We start from the raw sequence: 18024 nt of genomic DNA, 5'->3' as shown, positions 1-18024 counted from the left end.
TTATTTTTCCTTCACTTATGAAGCTGAGTTTGGCTGGATAGGAGATTCTGGGTTGAAAGTTCTTTTCTTTAAGGATGTTGAATATTGGCCCCCAGTCTCTTCTGGCTTGTAGGGTTTCTGCTGAGAGATCTGCTGTGAGTCTAATGGGCTTCCCTTTGTGGGTAACCCGACCTTTCTCTCTGGCTGCCCTTAGCATTTTCTCTTTCATTTCAACCCTGGTGAATCTGACGATTATGTGCCTTGGGGTTGCTCTTCTTGAGGAATATCTCTGTGGTGTTCTCTGTATTTCCTGGATTTGAATATTGGTCTGCCTTGCTAGGTTGGGGAAGTTTTCCTGGATAATATCCTGAAGAGTATTTTCCAGCTTGGATTCATTCTCTTCATCACATTCAGGTACACCTATCAGACGTAGATTAGGTCTTTTCACATAGTCCCACATTTCTTGAAGATTTTGTTCATTCCTTTTTGCGCTTTTTTCTCTGTTCTTGCCTTCTCTTTTTATTTCATTGAGTTGGCCTTCGACCTCTGATATCCTTTCTTCTGCTTGGTCAATTCGGCTGTTGAAGCTTGTGCATGCTTCACGAAGTTCTCGTGTTGCGTTTTTCAGCTCCATCAATTCACTTATTCTCCTCTCTATGCTGTCCATTCTCGTCAGCAGTTCGTCCAATCTTTTTTCAAGGTTCCTATTTTCTTTGCGATGGGTTAGAACATGTTCTTTTAGCTCATTGTAGTTTCTTACTACCCATCTTCTGAAGTCTGATTCTGTCATTTCATCACCCTCCTTCTCCATCCGGTCTGGTTCCCTTGCTGGTGAGGAGTTGTGATCACTTTTAGGAGGAGAGGTGTTCTGGTTTCGGGAGTTTTCATCCTTTTTACGCTGGTTTCTACCCATTTTTGTGGGTTTATCCACCTGTTGTCTGTCTCTGTCCCAGGGAGTTGGAGCTTTATGAGTTTCCGTTGCACTACTGCCTTTTTTGATTTTTTTTTTTCAGGTCGGACCCGCCCAGCTAGCAGCACGCCTAGCCTCTGCCTGCCCGCAGGGGCTTTGCTGAGCTGCTGTGGGCTCCGCCCAGCTGCCCTGAGCTCTTCCCTGTAGTCCTTTTTATATGGGCGTAGTTAGAACTGTCTGGGCAATGGTGGCCCCGCCTCTGTTATGGCGGACTCTCTCTGTTGTGGCAGGTTGCCTCGGCAACGGCAGCCTGCCTCCGTAGCGGTGGAGAGTCTCAGTAATGGCGGAAGCCCCTCCCCCACGGAGCCGGACCGTCCCGGTTCAGCTGTGCTTGGTTTGAAGGGCTCAACCCAGAGGGTTTCCAATTACTGTTTTTGTTTTCGTTGTTGTTGGGGGTGGAGGGGTGGGACCAACCGAGCCTGATCACCTGGCTCCCTGACTCAGAGTCTTTTCTTTTAAGTTGAAGGACCCCGCGTTCTGGTCGCTTGTTGAAAAGGCGCCGGGATCTCCCGTGCTGCGACTCACGGAGTCGGCTCGAACCGCGGCGCCGGCTCCTGGCGGATTTTTTGCCTAGGAATCTCCTGACCTGACTCACTATTTCAGATGAATGGGCTATTCTGCCGTCTCAAGGCTCTGCTCGCCAGCTAAGAGGGCTCCCAGACCAGTGGTTTTTTTACGGAGAACGGCAGCAACAGGGAGTGGTCACAGCAGCCGCGCAGGCGGAATCAGCCCCGCGGGGGCCAAAACAGCCGCACCGGCTGGGACTGCGACGCTGGCGACCCCTCTGCCTGGGTATCTCCTGGTCTGTGGGCAATAAGAGTTCGTCTGGAAATGCGGCGTCCACTCACCCTCTGCACTTTCACTGGGAGCTGAAGTCCTGAGCTGTTCTTAGGCGGCCATCTTGAAAGTCGGAAATGACATATTTTTCTAAGGATTAAGTAAGATAATCAGTGTGAAATGCCTGGCACAGGAAGTACGGCATGTAATTTGTATGAGAGTTCATTTTCAGGGATAAAACTTCCCATTTGACTTTTGGAGGCACACACTCGCATTCTTTCTCACTCTCCCTCTCCAGTTTGTATTTGCCTCCCCAACTCTGCCCCACCCATGGAAGGGTGACTAAGATAGTTTTGTTTAGGAAAGTTTTACATTAAAGACCTTTCAAAACAGTTATTTGAACATTTGGGTATGTATATATTCTAGTCTTTTCTGTTGAAGTAACAGTCTGGACTTACCTGTCTGAATGTCTTATAGAATTTTTTTGGGTGTGAATTATGCTGCTCCCTTTTTGTAGAGCCCCTGCTGTGGTCTGACTGTCCTCCTTATCCTTCCTAGCTCAGTTACAAGGCCTAGGAACAGATTTGGGAGGCTTCCTCCAGTCAGGGAATTGGCTGAACCTTTCTTTGGGTCCCTCCCTAGGTCTCTGTCTTAGCACTTGACAAATTTGACTCCAGCTTTGCTCTTTCAGAGCAGGACTGCATCTTTGTGTCTCCTGCATAGTTATCCTGACTGTTACTGGAGAAATGTGTGAATTAAGCAGCATGACTTTAGATAGATCACCTAAACACTGAAACTTACTTTTCGCATCTATAAAATATGCCTTTCCGCTCTGGACTGTCTCTCACTAAGGTCATCAATAAAGTTGCAGTTGCTAAATTAGGTGGGGGGTTTTGAAATTTATACTCTAGGACGCTAGACAATGACCACTACTTTGTGACCCCCCTTTCCCAGGTCTGCGCATTCTCACACTTCTCAGAAGACTGCTCCTTGGTGGCTCCTAGTACTTGGCTTTGGAAGTGTCCGTTGCAGCTCTTTAGAATTCTGCCCCATGTCGTCTTGTCTTTCCATAGCTTTCCTTCAGCTGTGTCTGCTACTCCCAGATTCACAGCCTGATGGCTCCAGAGCAGTCTTCCCACACCATGTGTGGAGTGTGCATGCATGTCCCCTGGGCACCCTCACGCTAAGCATAGCTGAGGCAAAGTTCATTGCTTTCCTCGAACTGCTTTTTCTCCCTCTATTTCCCTATCTTGATGAACACTGTCATCATCCAGCAGTGACTTGTTGTGTTTTCCCACTCCTTAATCCCCCCATCTGGTTACTAGTCCTGACAGGTCCAGCGCCAGGTGCTCTCCGAATTGGTCACCTCCTTGATCCCCTGGCAGCTCCAGGCCTTCCTTTCTCAAGCGGACTGGAAAGGCAGCTTCCAGTCTGCTCTTGCATACTCCATGTGTCATTCCTTCCTTCTGCTGTAGAGTTGGAGGGTCAATCTTATAGCTTCCTTGTTTTAAAAATCTTCCATGGTTTTGCCATCACTATTGGCTCAAATGCCTTGGCGTGGCATGCAAAACCCTCACTTCTGAACCACCTGCTTCCAGCCTCATCTCCCGTGATCCCTGGCTACACTGCATTTGCGCTTTCATCTCTCGTGATCCCTGGCATGGCATGCTGGGTGTTCACACTTTCATGTCCTAGTGCTTCCTTCATGTTGTTTTCTTCTTTCAGATACCCTTTCCTACTGTCCAGCACAGTGCTTCTTACACCTTGAGGATGATAAGAACCTGTGTTTTCATTTTATTTTTTATACGTAGTTTTGGGCCTATCCTCCCAAAGATTTTGAATGAGTGTCCAGAGTGAGGCCTGATCTCATTTTCTTTATCCTAAAGATGATAATGTTGAAGAGAGATGATTTCAAATATTCTGTAAAATTCTGTATGTGTGTTGTCCTCAGATGCTTAGAAAGAATCATACTTTGTTTTGTGGTGTAAGAATAGACAGCTGTGGAGAGGGGGAGGGGAAGCTGCCCTTCCAATGGTTGTCGAGATCAGCGGGATTGGGAAGTGCTGTCCACCCACCTCACTCCTCACCTCCTTCATGGCATGCACCCCTTCAGCCTCTTTACTTTGTGGTGTCTTAAAGGATGTTCTACATAACTGTTAAAAAGACTGTCATGTTGGGTTGATGTTCCTTCTGTATATGTTTGTTTTCTATTAGGTTCTAAAGTCATACAGAACTATGACTGGGACCCATGCATTTTAGATTTCCCATATTTACCCATAGTAGATGATCAGTAAATTTTTGTAAATTAGGAGCTATCTGAAAAAAAAGAAATAAGAGCTATTCGAAGCAAAGTTTTAAACTGTAAGAAGCCATGTAGATGTGAGTAGTTAATATGAAGAATACTAATTTTTCCATTCTGTTTACTTTTTGCTTAATTAAAAAAAATGCTGTTAGAACACTTTAGAAGGCAAAAAATATTAGAACCTTTTGGAAAGACATTTTGCTTATATTATTGAGTCTGTTTTAAAGATCAATTGCTTCTTAGATAATGTACAACAATGTTCAACTCTTTTTCTCCTTGAAATGTGAGAAAGAGAACATGCTTGTCTGTGTCTTTAGGCAGAGATATCTCTATGGGTCTATGGAAATAGCTACATGTAGATAGTGTGATTTGTTCACAATGTAGGTGCCTGAAACACTGATTGTTTTCTTATGTATGTTTTTGCAAGTTCCTAATGTCAATGGATTTTTTCTTTTATTTATAGACTTTGACTTATTATTCCTAAGATTCTATTAGAATATGTTTCATAAGAGAGAAATGGAGATTTTGGCCAGGTGTGATGGTTCATGCCTGTAATCCCAGCACTTTGGGAGGCAGAGGCAGGCAGATTATTTGAGTGCAGGAGTTCAAGACCAGCTTGAGCAACACAGTGAAAACTTGTCTTTATAAAAAAATGCAAAAATTAGCCCGGCATGGTGGTGTGTGCCTGTAGTCCCAGTTACTCGGATGGCTGAGGTGGGAGAATTACTTCAGCCTGGGAGGTAGAGGTAGAGGTTGCAGTGAGCTGTGGTTGCACCACTGTAGTCCAACCTGGGACACAGAGCAAGACCCTGTCTTAAAAAAAAAAAAAAAAATGAAATGGAGATTTTTCTCCAGTCTTTACATGCCATGAGAGATTCTTATTCTCAGCCTTTTTACTTGGAGAGAAAAGAGCAGCAGCAGTCTTACCAAAGTGTATTTCACTTCTGTAAGTCAAGAACAGTTTAGTTCCTAGTGAACTATGAGTAAATTTAAAAACTGAGGTTGGTGGACTTGAGCTTTTTGAAGGCTGCTTTGTCCCTTATCTGATTCATTCCTTCTCCTTGGGAGCCAGTCCTTGAGATGCCTTGGAGCTCAGCTGCAGGTTCCCACTGTTCACAGTGATGATGTTTAGGTCACCATAGACTCTCCTTTACTCCCATTGCCACAGGCGGTCCTGCATCCCACCAGATCCTCCAAGTCCCTGGTGCCCTTAATAGTCTCAGGGAGCTTGGGGACTTTGCCTCTCCTGGAGCTTTTGTGAAGAAATGTAGTGATCTTTTTCACCAGTTACAGGGTTCCCTCAGTCATTAAAGCAAGTTTCTCTTCCTCTTAACCCATAGGTGCCTCTGGCCGTTTTGTTTCTGTGTCTGCAAACCAGTGCAACCAGTTTCTTCCAGGTGTCCTTCTACACCTCTCTGCATGTGGCTACACCTGTCCCCTGCCAGGTGTAACAGAGACCACATTGGTGGGCATTTGCCCATCACTTGGAACTTGAGGCTCATCCTTGCAATTTCCCTTAATTTTCGTTTTTGGTTTGTATACTTGGAAGATCTTAATTTTTGTGTAACTTTAGTGGTTTTTTTTTTTCCTGAGAATTTCAATGTAACATGAAATGAAAAATTCAGGTCTGTGTTGCTAATATAAAATTTTAATTTTTCTTTACAGGTCAACTTTGTAGTGTGCCAACTCTTTGCCTTGCTAGCAGCCATTTGGTTTCGAACTTATCTACATTCAAGCAAAACTAGCTCTTTTATAAGACATGTAGTTGCTACCCTTTTGGGCCTTTATCTTGCACTTTTTTGCTTTGGATGGTAAGTAATTATTTTGATCCTTTTAAAATGAAGACTATTTGGATATATTTGAGAATTGAGTGTGTAGAAAGATATATTATGTAGGGTTTTATTCTTACTAAGTTTTTTTCCATAAATTTTTATTTTTAAAATAAAAAATTAAGAATGGGAAATGGGCTCTCGCTTTAGTCTTAGAGGAAAATTTACTATTTATAATTTATGAACAGACAGATGAAAAAGGATATAAGGCATTTTATTCCGTCATGAGTTCTTTATACGTATTTTGCATACCTTTTATACTGACAGAAAAACCATTTAAAATGTGTTTTTGTTTGTTTGCCTGTTTTTTCTCTGGGAAAGCAGCTTTTAAGAGTCTGATAAAGCCTACTGATAGAACTTTATTGGCATTTTTTTATTGGCATTTTTTTGCCATTAGCAAAAAGAGACTTTTTGTTTGTTGATTTGTCTGTTTTCCATGGGGAAGAATTATTTATGATGGAAACCTTTTATTTCTGACTTTTCAGTTGCATGTTGGTGTTTTCTTTCATTAGGTCTCTTTTTCAATCCTTAGGGCTACCTGAGAGCCTTAAATACAGAAATGCTGTACTTCCTGTTTGTTACAGGTAACTGTAGCTGTGGCTGTAGAAGAAATCAGAAGGGCACACTGTCTTGGCAAAACAGCAGAGACTCCTAGTGGCAGTCTCTTTGTGGCCTCTTCCTGAGCTTTCCTTCTTACGTGAGCACTTGTGCTGCATGCTCATCTGCTGCAGTGTTTGCCACTCACAGGGAAGGACTTCTAGGCTTGCTCTTCTGCAGATTGTTGTTTGATATCAGAATTCCCTGAGAGGTTGAACATGCACTCACTACGTCTGTGCTTTAGTAGTTTCTGTTGTAGGGTGGAGAATCTGTGGGACTTTGATGATGCTTCTGTGTTTGTTCTAGGATGTTGTTTTTGATGGTTTATGAGAGTTGGAATACAATGATATTTCTTAATCTAATTTTTGCCTCTGGCAATTGCAAATGTTTCTTAGAAGCTCATGAAAAATTAAGTAGGGATAATTTATTCAGTCTCTACCATATTACCTCTGATAGGCACTGACCTGGTAGATAGTGTTTAGTATTGAGATTTAAATATGACCTCTTAAATAAGCCCAAGTCTGGTCTTTTTTGCTTCATTGATGTCACAATTATATATCACCATTTTCTAGAGGTTTCTCAGGTATTACTATTTAAACTTTTTGTAAATCATGCCATGGATAGTGTATCTTTTTTTAAAAGTTTTGATTATGGAGCTTTTCAAACACAAAGATACAAAGAACAATATAATGAGCCCTCATACGCCTGTCACTCAGCTTCTACAATTATTAAAATTCCACCATTCTTATTTTATCCTTTCTCCAACTTATTTTTGTATAGTATTTAAAAGCATATCCCAGTCTATACGTTTCATCCACAAATAACTTCAATATTCAGTATATATTTGGGTAGCATATATCCATAAAGCATTGGGAAAGGCTTGTAGTTCATATTGGCCAATTCCAGGGCACACCATTCACTTTGTGGTCTATGGAGACAGAGTAGAAGATAAAAATATAAATAGTATCTCTTACAGTTGTGTAATATAGCAGTACTGCAAAAGATGAGGATGCATCTCTTTACTTAGAAACCTTTTACTGAGGAAGTGTTCTCTTGCTGTGAAGCCTTCTTGGATGCTTTGTAACACAATGCCACAAGTAACCTGACATTGTTAATGTCAGTTAGTCTGAAGTATTTCAAATTATATGTGATAACCAGGATTTCTTTTTTTCTCTTTTTTTTGAGATGGAGTCTCACAGTGTCACCCAGGCTGGAGTGCAGTGGTGCAGTCTCGGTTCACTGCAACCTCCGCCTCCCGGGTTCAGGTGATTCTCCTGTCTCAGCCTCTCAAGTAGCTGGGATTACAGGTGCCTACCACCATGCCTGGCTAATTTGTATTTTTAGTAGAGATGGGTTTTGCCACGTTGGCCAGGCTGGTCTCAAACTCCTGACCTCGTGATCCACCCATCTCAGCCTCCCAAAATGCTGGGATTACAGGTGTGAGCCACCACACCCAGCCTTTGTTTTCTTTTTTAAGACAGGGTCTCACTTTGTTGCCGGTGCTGGAGGGCAGTGATATGATTATGGCTCACTGCAGCCTCAGTATCCCAGGCTCAGGTGATCAGTCCTTTCATCTTAGCCTCCTGGCAGCTGGGATTACAGGCACACACCACCACACTTGGCTAATTTTTTTTTTTTTTTGCATTTTTTGAAGAGATTGGGTTTTGCCATGTTGTCTAGACTGATCTTGAACTTGTAGACTCAAGCAGTCTGCCCACTTCAGCCTCCCAAAGTGTTGGGATTACAGATATGAGCCACTTTGCCCAGCCAGGAGTTTTTTTTTTTTTTTTAAATGAGTTCTTCATTTTTTCTTAAAGGAGAAAGCTTTTCATATTCTTTCTTTGGGAAGAGGGATTGTTTATGCCTCTGTATCATGTGGAAGATAACTCTTTGTTAATTGGGATATATTCTTAACTAATAGGGATATATTCTTTTGATTTGCATTTCAGTACTTTCTTTTGTAGGCTCAAAGACAATCATACCTGCTATCCATTTTGACAACTTCTCTTTTGGAAAACATGTTAGTACTCTGTAAATATGTAGGCATGCCTCAGAGATGTCGCAGGTTTGATTCCAGACCACCGCATTACAGTGAATATCGTCATAAAGCAAGCCATACAAATGGTTTTGATTTCCCAGTGCATTTAAAAGTTACATTTACCCTATAGTCTATTAAGTGTGCAATATAATTATGTCTAAAAATGTACGTATCTTAATTGAAAGATACTTTAAAAAACACTAAGGAACATCTGGGTCTTCAATGGGTTGTAATCTCTGTTGAAAGAGGGTCTTGCTTTGATGTTGATGGCTGCTCACTTATCAGAGTAGTGTCTGCTGAAGGTTGAGGTTGCTGTGGCAAATTCTAAAAATAAGGCAACAATGAACTTTACCATAGTGATGGACTCTTCTTTTCACAAAAGATTTCTCTGTAGCATGTGATGCTGTTTGATAGCGTTTTACCCACAGTAGAACTTCTTTCAAAATCGGAGTCAAACCCTGCTGCTGCTTTATCAACTAAGTTTATGTAATATTCTAAATTCTGAAGTAAAAGCACAGTCTAGGATGGCTGATTAGAGAGTTTCAGCATGCCTCAGCCACTTGGAAATAGCATGATGGTACATAAAGATCAACTCTCTGAGCCTAAATTCAGGAAGGAAAACGGGAATTCACCAGAATTGTGAAGGACACCCCAGATCCTGAAGAGAACACTGGCAAACAGCCCCTGTGATAGCATCCAGTAAAAGTGAGTGAAGCCCCAGTACATGAGAAAGGCAGGAAGCCTCTCTCTATGATTCACCTTTCCACTGGGGATCTGAGTAATCCAGTCTGAGGGAGAGCACTTTGTTTCTCCAAAGCCCTGGAGCTAACTTGGGAAGAGGGTTGGAGACACATGAGGGACAGACATTGTGAAAAGCTGCAGACATTTTCCCAGACCTGGGATGGAGAACAGGACACCATTTTTAATCCAGGCACATATGAAGCTAGCCATTCCTTGGTGACTCAGCAGCATGGCCATGCAGGCGTTTCAAATTTGGTCCAGAGATTAGAGCACCTGCTCTGGAGTGAGGTAGGGGCTTTCATAACTAGAACTGTGGAAAGCACCTCAGCTGTAGGGCTAGAACTGGGCTTTCCTCCATTGCAAGCCCGGAGCAGGAGGAGAGCTGCTAAGTTGCAGTTTCTCCTGGGCAGCAAGACTTGCAGCCAAGGCCAGCTTGGCAACCTGGAACTGATCCATGTGTGCCATTGCTGGGTGCCCCACTCTGCTCTACTGATACTGAGGTATGACAGGGTCCTCTCTGCTCTACCCTCAAGCAGAAATCCAGACATTTGGAGCATCCATTTGCCTGGACCAGCAGCCTGAGCCAACCCCCCACCCCACCACCGCCCCCACCACTGGACATAGATCCTGGTGCAGTGATGCTCTCTGCTCCATGCCCAGGCAGATCTTGAGGCATTCAGAGCACCTGCTTGTCTGATTCAGCAGCCTGAGCCACCCCACCTTTCCTGGACGTAGATTGCAGTTTAAGAGGACCCTCTCTGTTCTGTGCTCAGGCAGATTTCCAAGCATCTGGAATGGCAGTTCTTCTAGATTAGAAGTTTAAGCCTTCCCCCATTCCTGTGTAGAGAATGTGGAGCCCAAATTGTTTCCCAGCTTCATGTCTAGGCCAATCTTGTGTGCTTGGTGGCTGCCCTCAATATTCTCCCTTGGCACTAGCGTCTATGCCTGCCATCAATGGATCTGTAGGCCAACCTGCTCTGTTTGGCCCTGCTCTTAGTGCTCCCCCTTCCCCCTGTGGCTGAGTAGGGAGCTTACACCACTGTACCCTCCACAAACAAGTTTATTGCCTGAGGCAATAGAGAGCTTCTGCCCATAAACAAGGATCAAGTATATAATCAGCCTTGTTGGCTGCAGCTGGCTTTCACTTTTATAAGCACCATTACACCATCTATGGACATGTAGGTTGAACTCTACTGCCCAATATAAAACCTGCCAAAAGAAGTGTATAGGGCTATAGAAGCAAAACCAAAAAGCCCTAGCTAGAATTCTCTACAGTCACACTCATTAAGGAGGGAGAAAAAGGAAAAAGGAAAGAAAATAACATAGGGAAAGAAAGAAAAAGAAAAAAGCCTTACCTTCATGAAAATAATTAGAAAAATTAGAAGTGCCAGCATCTGTAGATCAGAAGGAACCAGTGCAAGAATTTTGGCATCATGCAGTGACACCACCAAATGATTGCACTAGATCTCCGGCAATAGACCCTAACCAAAATAGAAACTCAGAAATGACAGATAAAGAATCAAATTATGGATTGCAAGGAAGCTGTGAAATCTAAGACAAAGTTGAAAATCAACACAAAGAAACTTCTAAGGCAATGCAATCCAGGAAATGAAGGAAGAGATAAACATCTGAAAAAGAAATCAGTCAGAGCTTTCAGAATGGAAAAACTCACTTAAGGAATTTCAAAATGCAATTGAAAGCTTTATCAGTAGGCTGGACCAAGGAGACAAAAGAATTTTCGAGCTTGAAGACCAGTCTTTGGAACTAACCCAATCAGACAAAAATTAAAAAGAATTTTAATAAATGAACAAAATCTTCAATAAATGTGGGATTATGTAAAGCAACCAAGTGTACAAATTATTAGCATTCCTAAGAGAGGAGAAAAAGCAAACAACCTGGAAAATGTATTTCAAGGAACAATTCAGGAAATTTTCCTAGTCTTGTTAGAAGTAGCTATCCATATATAAGATATCCAGAAAATATCTGCAAGATACTATACAAAATGAATATCACCAAGGCATATAGTCACCAAACTGTCCAAAGTCAATCAATGCTAAAGAAAAAATCTTAAAGGCAGCTTGAGATAAAGGGCAAGTAATATACAAAGGGAACCCCATCAGGCTAACCTTATAAGCCATGACAGATTGGGGGCTATTTTTAGCATTCTTAAAGAAATTCCAACTGAGAATTTCATAACCCACCAAACTGTATTTCTTAAGTGAAGGAGAAATAGAATCTTTCCTAGACAAGCAGGCACTAAAGGAATTTGTTACCACCAGACCAGCCTTATAAGAGATCCTTAAGGGAGTTCTAACACAGAAACAAAAGGAGGATACCTGGTACCACAAAACACACATAAATATATAGCCCGCATACCCTGTAAAGCAGCCACACAATAGAAACTACAAAGTAGCCAGCTAACAATGTCATGATAGGATGAAAACCTCACATATCCATATTAACTTTGAATATAAATGACCTAAATGCTCCACTTAAAAGCCACAGAGTGACAAGTGGAATAAAAAAAGAAGACCCATTCTTCTGCTATCTTCAGGAGACCCATCTCACATAGAAATGACACCCATAGGCTCAGATTAAAGGGTTGGAGAAAGATATACCATGCAAATGGTGGGGGTGGGTGGGTGGTGAGGAGGGAAAGCAGAGATCACTATTATATATGATAAAACAGACATTAAATCAGCAACAGTAAAAAAGGCATTGTATAGTGAATCCTACCTGCATAAAATAATAAAATTACATAAAATTTTGCCAGCATAAAATTACATAAAATCCTACGTCTCAATGATTCAACTCAAGAAGAAGACTTAACTGTCCTAAGTATGTACATGCGCAACATTGGAGCACTCAGACTGATAAGACAAATACTTCTAGACCTATGAAAAGACTTAGCCATACAATAATAATAGGAAACTTCAACTCCCATTCACAGCATTGGACAGATCAATGAGTCAGAAAATGAATAAATTAATTCTGAACTTATACCCATCACTTGACTAGTTGGACCTAATAGACATCTACCGAATACTGCCACAGAATATACATTTTTCTCATCTGCACATGAAATGTACTTCAAGATTGACCACATGCTCAGGCATAAAGCAAGTCTTAATAAATTCAGAAAAATTGAAATCATATCATCCATACTCTTGGACCACAGTTGAATAAAAATGGAAATCAGTACCAATTAGATCTCTTAAAACCACACAATTGCATGGAAATTAAACAATTTGTTCCTGAATGGCTTTTGGATAAACAGTGAAATCAAGGCAGAAGCATAAAAATTCTTTGAAATAACTGAAAACGGAGACACAGCATACCAAAATTTCTGGGATGCAGCAAAAGTAGTGTTAAGAGGAAAGTATACAGTGCTAAACACCTACCTCAAAAAGTTAGATCTCAATGATCTAACATGACACCTAGAGGAACTAGAAAAGCAAGAACAAACCCCAAAGCTAGCAGAAGAAGAAAAGAAATAACTAAAATCAGAGCCGAACTGAACGAAATTGAGACCCAAAAATCCAAACAAATAATAAAACCAGAAGTGTGTTCTTTGAAAGGATAAAGAGGATCAATAGATTGCTAACTAGATTAACAAAGAAAATCCAAATAAGCACAGTCAGAAATGACAAAGGTGGCATTACAACTGATCCCACGGAAATGCAAAAAGATCCTCAGAGACTATTATGAACATCTCTATGCACACAAACTAGAAAATCTAGAGGGGATCTATTTCCTCTAGATACACAATCTCCTAAGACTGAATCAGGAAGAAATTTGAAACACTGAACAGATGAGTGTTGAGTTCTGAAACTGAATCTGTGATGAAAAACCTACCAACCATAAAAAAAGCCCTTGACCAGATAGATTCACAGCTGATTTCTATTAGATATATAGAAGAAGAGCTGGTGGCCAGATGTGCTGGCACACACCTATAATCCAAACTGGGAGGCCAAGGCAGGCAGATTACCTGAGGTCAGGAATTTGAGATCAGCCTGGCCAACATGGTGAAACCCCCTTCTCTATTAAAAATGCAAGAATTAGCCAGGTATGGTGGCACATGCCTGTGATCCCAGCTACTTGGGAGGGTGAGGCAGGAGAATTGCTTGCACCTGGGAGACAGAGGTTGCAGTGAGCCGAGATCGTGCCAGTGCACTTCAGCCTAGCCTATAGAGCAAGACTCTTTCTTTAAAAAAAAAAAAAAAAAAAAAGGCAGTGTTCTACTGAAACTATTCAAAAAATTGAGGAGGAGGGACCCCTTACCAACTTCTTCTATGAAGCCAGCATCAACCTGATACCAAAACCTGGCAGACACAATGAAGAAAGAAAACTACAGGTCAATATCCCTGATGAACATAGATGCAAAAATCCTCAACAAAATACCATAGCAAACCAAATTCAACAGAACATCAAAAAGTTAATTCACCACGATGAAATAGGCTTTATTCCTCAGATACAAGGATGGTTCAACACATGCAAATCAATAATTACGATTCACCACATAAACAAAAACAAAAACTATACAATAATCTCAATAGATGTGTCAATAAAATCCAACATCCTGTCATGATAAAAAAAAACTCAAAGAAACTAGTCATCAAAGGAACATACCTCAAAATACCAAGACCTGTCAGTGACAAACCCACAGCCAATATCATACAGAATGGGCAAAAACTGGAAGCATTTCCTTGAGAACAGGAATGAGAGAAGGACGCCCACTCTCACCACTGTTGTTCAACATAGTTCTGGAAGTGCTAGCCACAGTAATTAGACAAGAGAAAGAAAGAAAAGGCATCCAGTTAGGAAAAGAAGTCAAACCCTTGGTCTTTGTTGACGATATGATTCTATACTTAGAAAACCCTAAGGACGCCCCAAAAGGCTGTTACAACTGATAAATGATTGTGGGAAGATTTCAGGATACAAAATCAGTATACGGAAACCAGCAGCATTTCTATATACCAATAATGTTCAAGTTGAGAGCCAAATCAAGAATGTAATCTCATTTGCAATAGCCACACAGACAAAAAAATAACCAGGAATACATCTCTCCAGGGAGGTGAAAGATTTTTACAAGGAGAACTACAGAACACTGCTAAAATAAATCATAGATGACACAAAAGAAGAAATTACTCTTTGCTCATCCATAGGAAGCAGTTACTCATCTGTTGAAGTTTTATCAGGAGATTGCAGTAATCAGTCACATCTTTAGGCTCCACCTCTAGTTTTCTTGCTGTTTTCCACTACATCTGCAGTTACTTCCTCCACTTAAGTCTTAAACCTCTCAGTGTCATCCATGAGGGTTGGAATCAGCCTCTTCCAAACTCCTGCTAATGTTTATATTTTGACCTCCTCTCATGAATCACAAATGTATTTAATGGTATCTAGAATGGTGAATGAATTCTTTCCAGAAAGTTTTCAATTTACTTTGCCTAGCTCCATCAGAGGAATCACTGTCTATGGCAGCTATAGCCCTATGAAGTGTATTTCTTAAATAACAAGACTTGAAAGTCAGAATTACTCCTTGATCTGCAGGCTGCATAATGGATATTGTGTTAGCAGGTGTGGAAACATTAATCTCCTTGTCTACCTCTATCAGAGCTCTTGGATGATCAGAAGCATCGTCAATGTGCAGTAATATTTTGAGAGGAATCATTTTTTCTTAGCAATGGATCTCAATAAGGGGCTTATAATATTCAGTAAACCATGCTGCAGAGCTGCTGTGGTTCAGGCTTTGTTTTTCCATTAATAGAATACAGGCAGAGTAGATTTAGCATAATTCTTAAGGGCTCTCGCATTTTTGGAATGGTAAATGAACACTGGCTTCAGCTTAAAGTCACTGGCTACATTAGCCTGTCCTTTGAAGCTTTGAAATCAGGTGTTGACTTCTTCTCTCTAGCTATGAAAGTTCTCAGTGGGATCTTCTTCCAATAGGAGGCTATTTGATCTACATTGAAAATCTGTTACTTAGTGTAGCCATCTTCATTAGTGATCTTAGATCTTCTGGGTAACTTGCTGCAGCATCTAGACAACCTTAGCACCTGCTGTTTTCACCTTGCATTTTTATTACTGGCGATGGCTTCTGCCTTAAACATCATGAGCCAGTTTCTGCAAGCTTCAGCATTTTCTTCTGCAGCTTCACCTCCCTCAGCTTTAATAGAATTGAAGAGAGTTAGGGTCTTGATCTGGACTAGGCATTGGCTTAAGGAATGTTTGCCTGGTTTGAGCTTCTATCTAGACAATTAAACTTTCTCTATATTAGCAGTAGTGCTATTTTGCTTTCTTATCATATGTGTGTTCAGTGGAGTAGCATTCTTAGTTTTCTTCAATAACTTTTTCTTTGTATTTATAACTTGTCTAACTGGTGCAAGAGGCTTAGCGTTCAGCCTGTCTTGGCTTTTGACATACCATAGTCACTAAGCTTAAACATGAGAGACATACAACTTTTCCTTTCACTTGAACACTTAGAGGCCATTGTAGGTTAATTAATTGGCCTAACTGCAATAGTTGTTCTCTCCGGAATGGGGAAGCATACAGGAAGACAGAGACTGCCAGTCAGAACACACCTAACATTCATCAATGAAGTACTTATGTGGGCACAGTTTGTGGTGCCCCCAAATGATTACCGTAGTAACATCAAAGATTGCTGATCACAGATCACTATAGCAGGTAAAATAATATTGAAAAAGGTTGAGATGTTATTGAGAATTACCAAAATATGACAGAGACATGAAGTCCCAGCACGTGTGATTGGAAAAATGGGCCAAGAGGCTGACATGATGTAGGGTTGCTGCAAACATTCAAGTTGGAAAAATCTCAGTATCTGCAAAGCACAAAAGCAAAGTGCGATAAAATAAGTCATGCCTGTAATTGATCATTTACCTGCTTCTCTTTGGACTTAGCTTAAAAAAAAAAAACCCAGCAAAAAACTATTATGTGCAAGTTCCTTTTAAGTGAGAATTAATTTATACCTTACTTATTTAAATATCCTTGATAATACCAGTATAGGGTAATGGAATAGAGCTTAAACGCTGAAGTCAGGCAAACCTGTATTCCAGTGTGGGTGCCTTGGTCTGGTGGCTGTATGACTTTGGATATGTTATTTGGCCACTCTGAACTTCACTTTCCTCATCTGTGAAACAGAACCAGTGATTACTGTGAGGAGTAAATCTGTAAAACTACAGAAAGAACATGGCATGATAGCTAGTCATTATGAACATGGAAAGTTACTCAGGATCATTCATCTGTTACTACCATTATCCAGAGTGATGCAAGTTGGAAATTTTTGTGTTTAATCTCTTTTTTTGGCATATATCATAGAGTATTGAAGTAACCTATTTATTTGTGTCTTTTTGTCTAGATTGGGTGCTCTCTGAGGACAGAGACTGTCTCATTGACTCTTGTATTTCTAGTGTTCAGCACAGTGCCTTTCAGAAGGTAGACATTCAGTAAAGATTAGTGAAATAATTGAAGAGATTTTTAGACCTGTGTTCTTTTTTTTCGCTAAAAATAAACTTTATACTTGCCTTTAGTGTGACTTGAAATTCAGAATTAAAATGTGATATCTGAAAACAAACTAATGTTTTGTGTAAAAGCATTGTTTTATTTTCAAAGTGCTTATTAGGTAGCTTGAAAGATTATGATACACAACCCATGGGGTTCCATTCTACCTGGCTCTATAAATTGCCCTGAAACAACTTGAGCTTGGATGTCAGTTAGAATACTTACTAGATATATAACTTTAGCTTCTTCAATTCTGAAATTATGAGGATTGGATTATAATAGACTTTAAAGATATCTGTCTTTAATTTTTACTTTACTAATAATACTTAATAGTTGAGTGCTCACTGCATGCTAGATAACCCACTCAACACTTTTTATGTATTATCTCTTAATCCTAAGAAATCTTAAGTGGCTACTGTGTTTATTATGGTCACTTTACCAATGAAAACAAGCACAGGAACTCAGTACAGAAAATTAGGAAGAGTATCACCAGTGCATTTATTGAGTAGAAAAGCACCTGAATGCTTGTCATGGTGGTCAGTGAGAGAGAGGTGAATGCGGATTCACCTCCTACTTCTAAACTTGGATTGTTGCAACAGTGAAGGCTTAAACACCAGGAGGCTGCCCAAATGTTATACTGCACTCCAAAGTTGGCCAGACATATCATCTGAATGGTAATGCCGGGAGAGGAGGGGGCACCTTAAGGCGACTTGAGGCATCATAGCACTGTTTTGAGAAGTCAGACGCTCAGCTTCTAAAGTTGTGATATATCCCACATGTTTCAAGAAATTTAACATAGCAAAGGAACACTTTTCCCTCCCAAGAGTCCTCAAAAATGTGTTTTCCGTGTTTAAGTACCTGTATTGAGTTCTGCTCTCAATTTGAAGCCCCAGAGTTCTTCTAGCAGTCCTCATCAGCCTTTTCCCATGAAGTCAGAAGTCAGCCAGTGAATTGCTACTGTTGGCAATAAATAAGAGGTAGATCATTAATTCGAAAAGTGTGTGTTTTGTTTTTTAAAAAAGCTTTCTTTTATTTCCTTTTATACTCATTTAGGTTTTTCTACTTCCTCTGATTATAATAGTATTCCAGGCCAACGTTATTTTCTCATTTGTGTGTGTGTGTGTGTGTGTGTGTGTGTGTGTGTGTGTGTATGTGTGTGTGTCATACAGATAGACTGACCTATTCTGTACAGCATGTCAAATAAGTTTCTCCTATGGGCCCGCCTTGGTGTCTATTACTGATTTATAATATTCCTATGGAAAAATGTGTTCAA

General features: G+C 40.7%; 1 protein-coding gene across 7 annotated transcripts in view; it reads left to right on the top strand.

Annotated features, from left to right (window-relative positions):
• MBOAT2 (membrane bound glycerophospholipid O-acyltransferase 2) overlaps positions 1–18024 on the top strand; it is a 146930-nt gene that overhangs the window by 39609 nt on the left and 89297 nt on the right. The window contains exons 1-2 of one of the 7 annotated variants that reach the window (XM_074393711.1): positions 1708–5560; positions 5694–5839. The exons of 2 other annotated variants lie outside the window; for them this stretch is intronic. Coding sequence is in view for 1 of the 5 variants with exons in the window: in XM_039461203.2 (XP_039317137.1) it covers positions 5694–5839 (146 nt within the window). In the remaining 4 variants the exon portion in view is untranslated. 4 more of the 7 variants (XM_074393712.1, XM_074393722.1, XM_074393733.1 and 1 more) reach the window with 4 other exon arrangements.

This window comes from Saimiri boliviensis, chromosome 1 (genome assembly GCF_048565385.1).
Source record: "Saimiri boliviensis isolate mSaiBol1 chromosome 1, mSaiBol1.pri, whole genome shotgun sequence".
Classification (NCBI taxonomy): Eukaryota; Metazoa; Chordata; class Mammalia; order Primates; family Cebidae; genus Saimiri; species Saimiri boliviensis.
The sequence above is the reverse complement of the archived record's forward strand: the minus strand, read 5'-3'. Positions and strand labels throughout refer to the sequence as shown.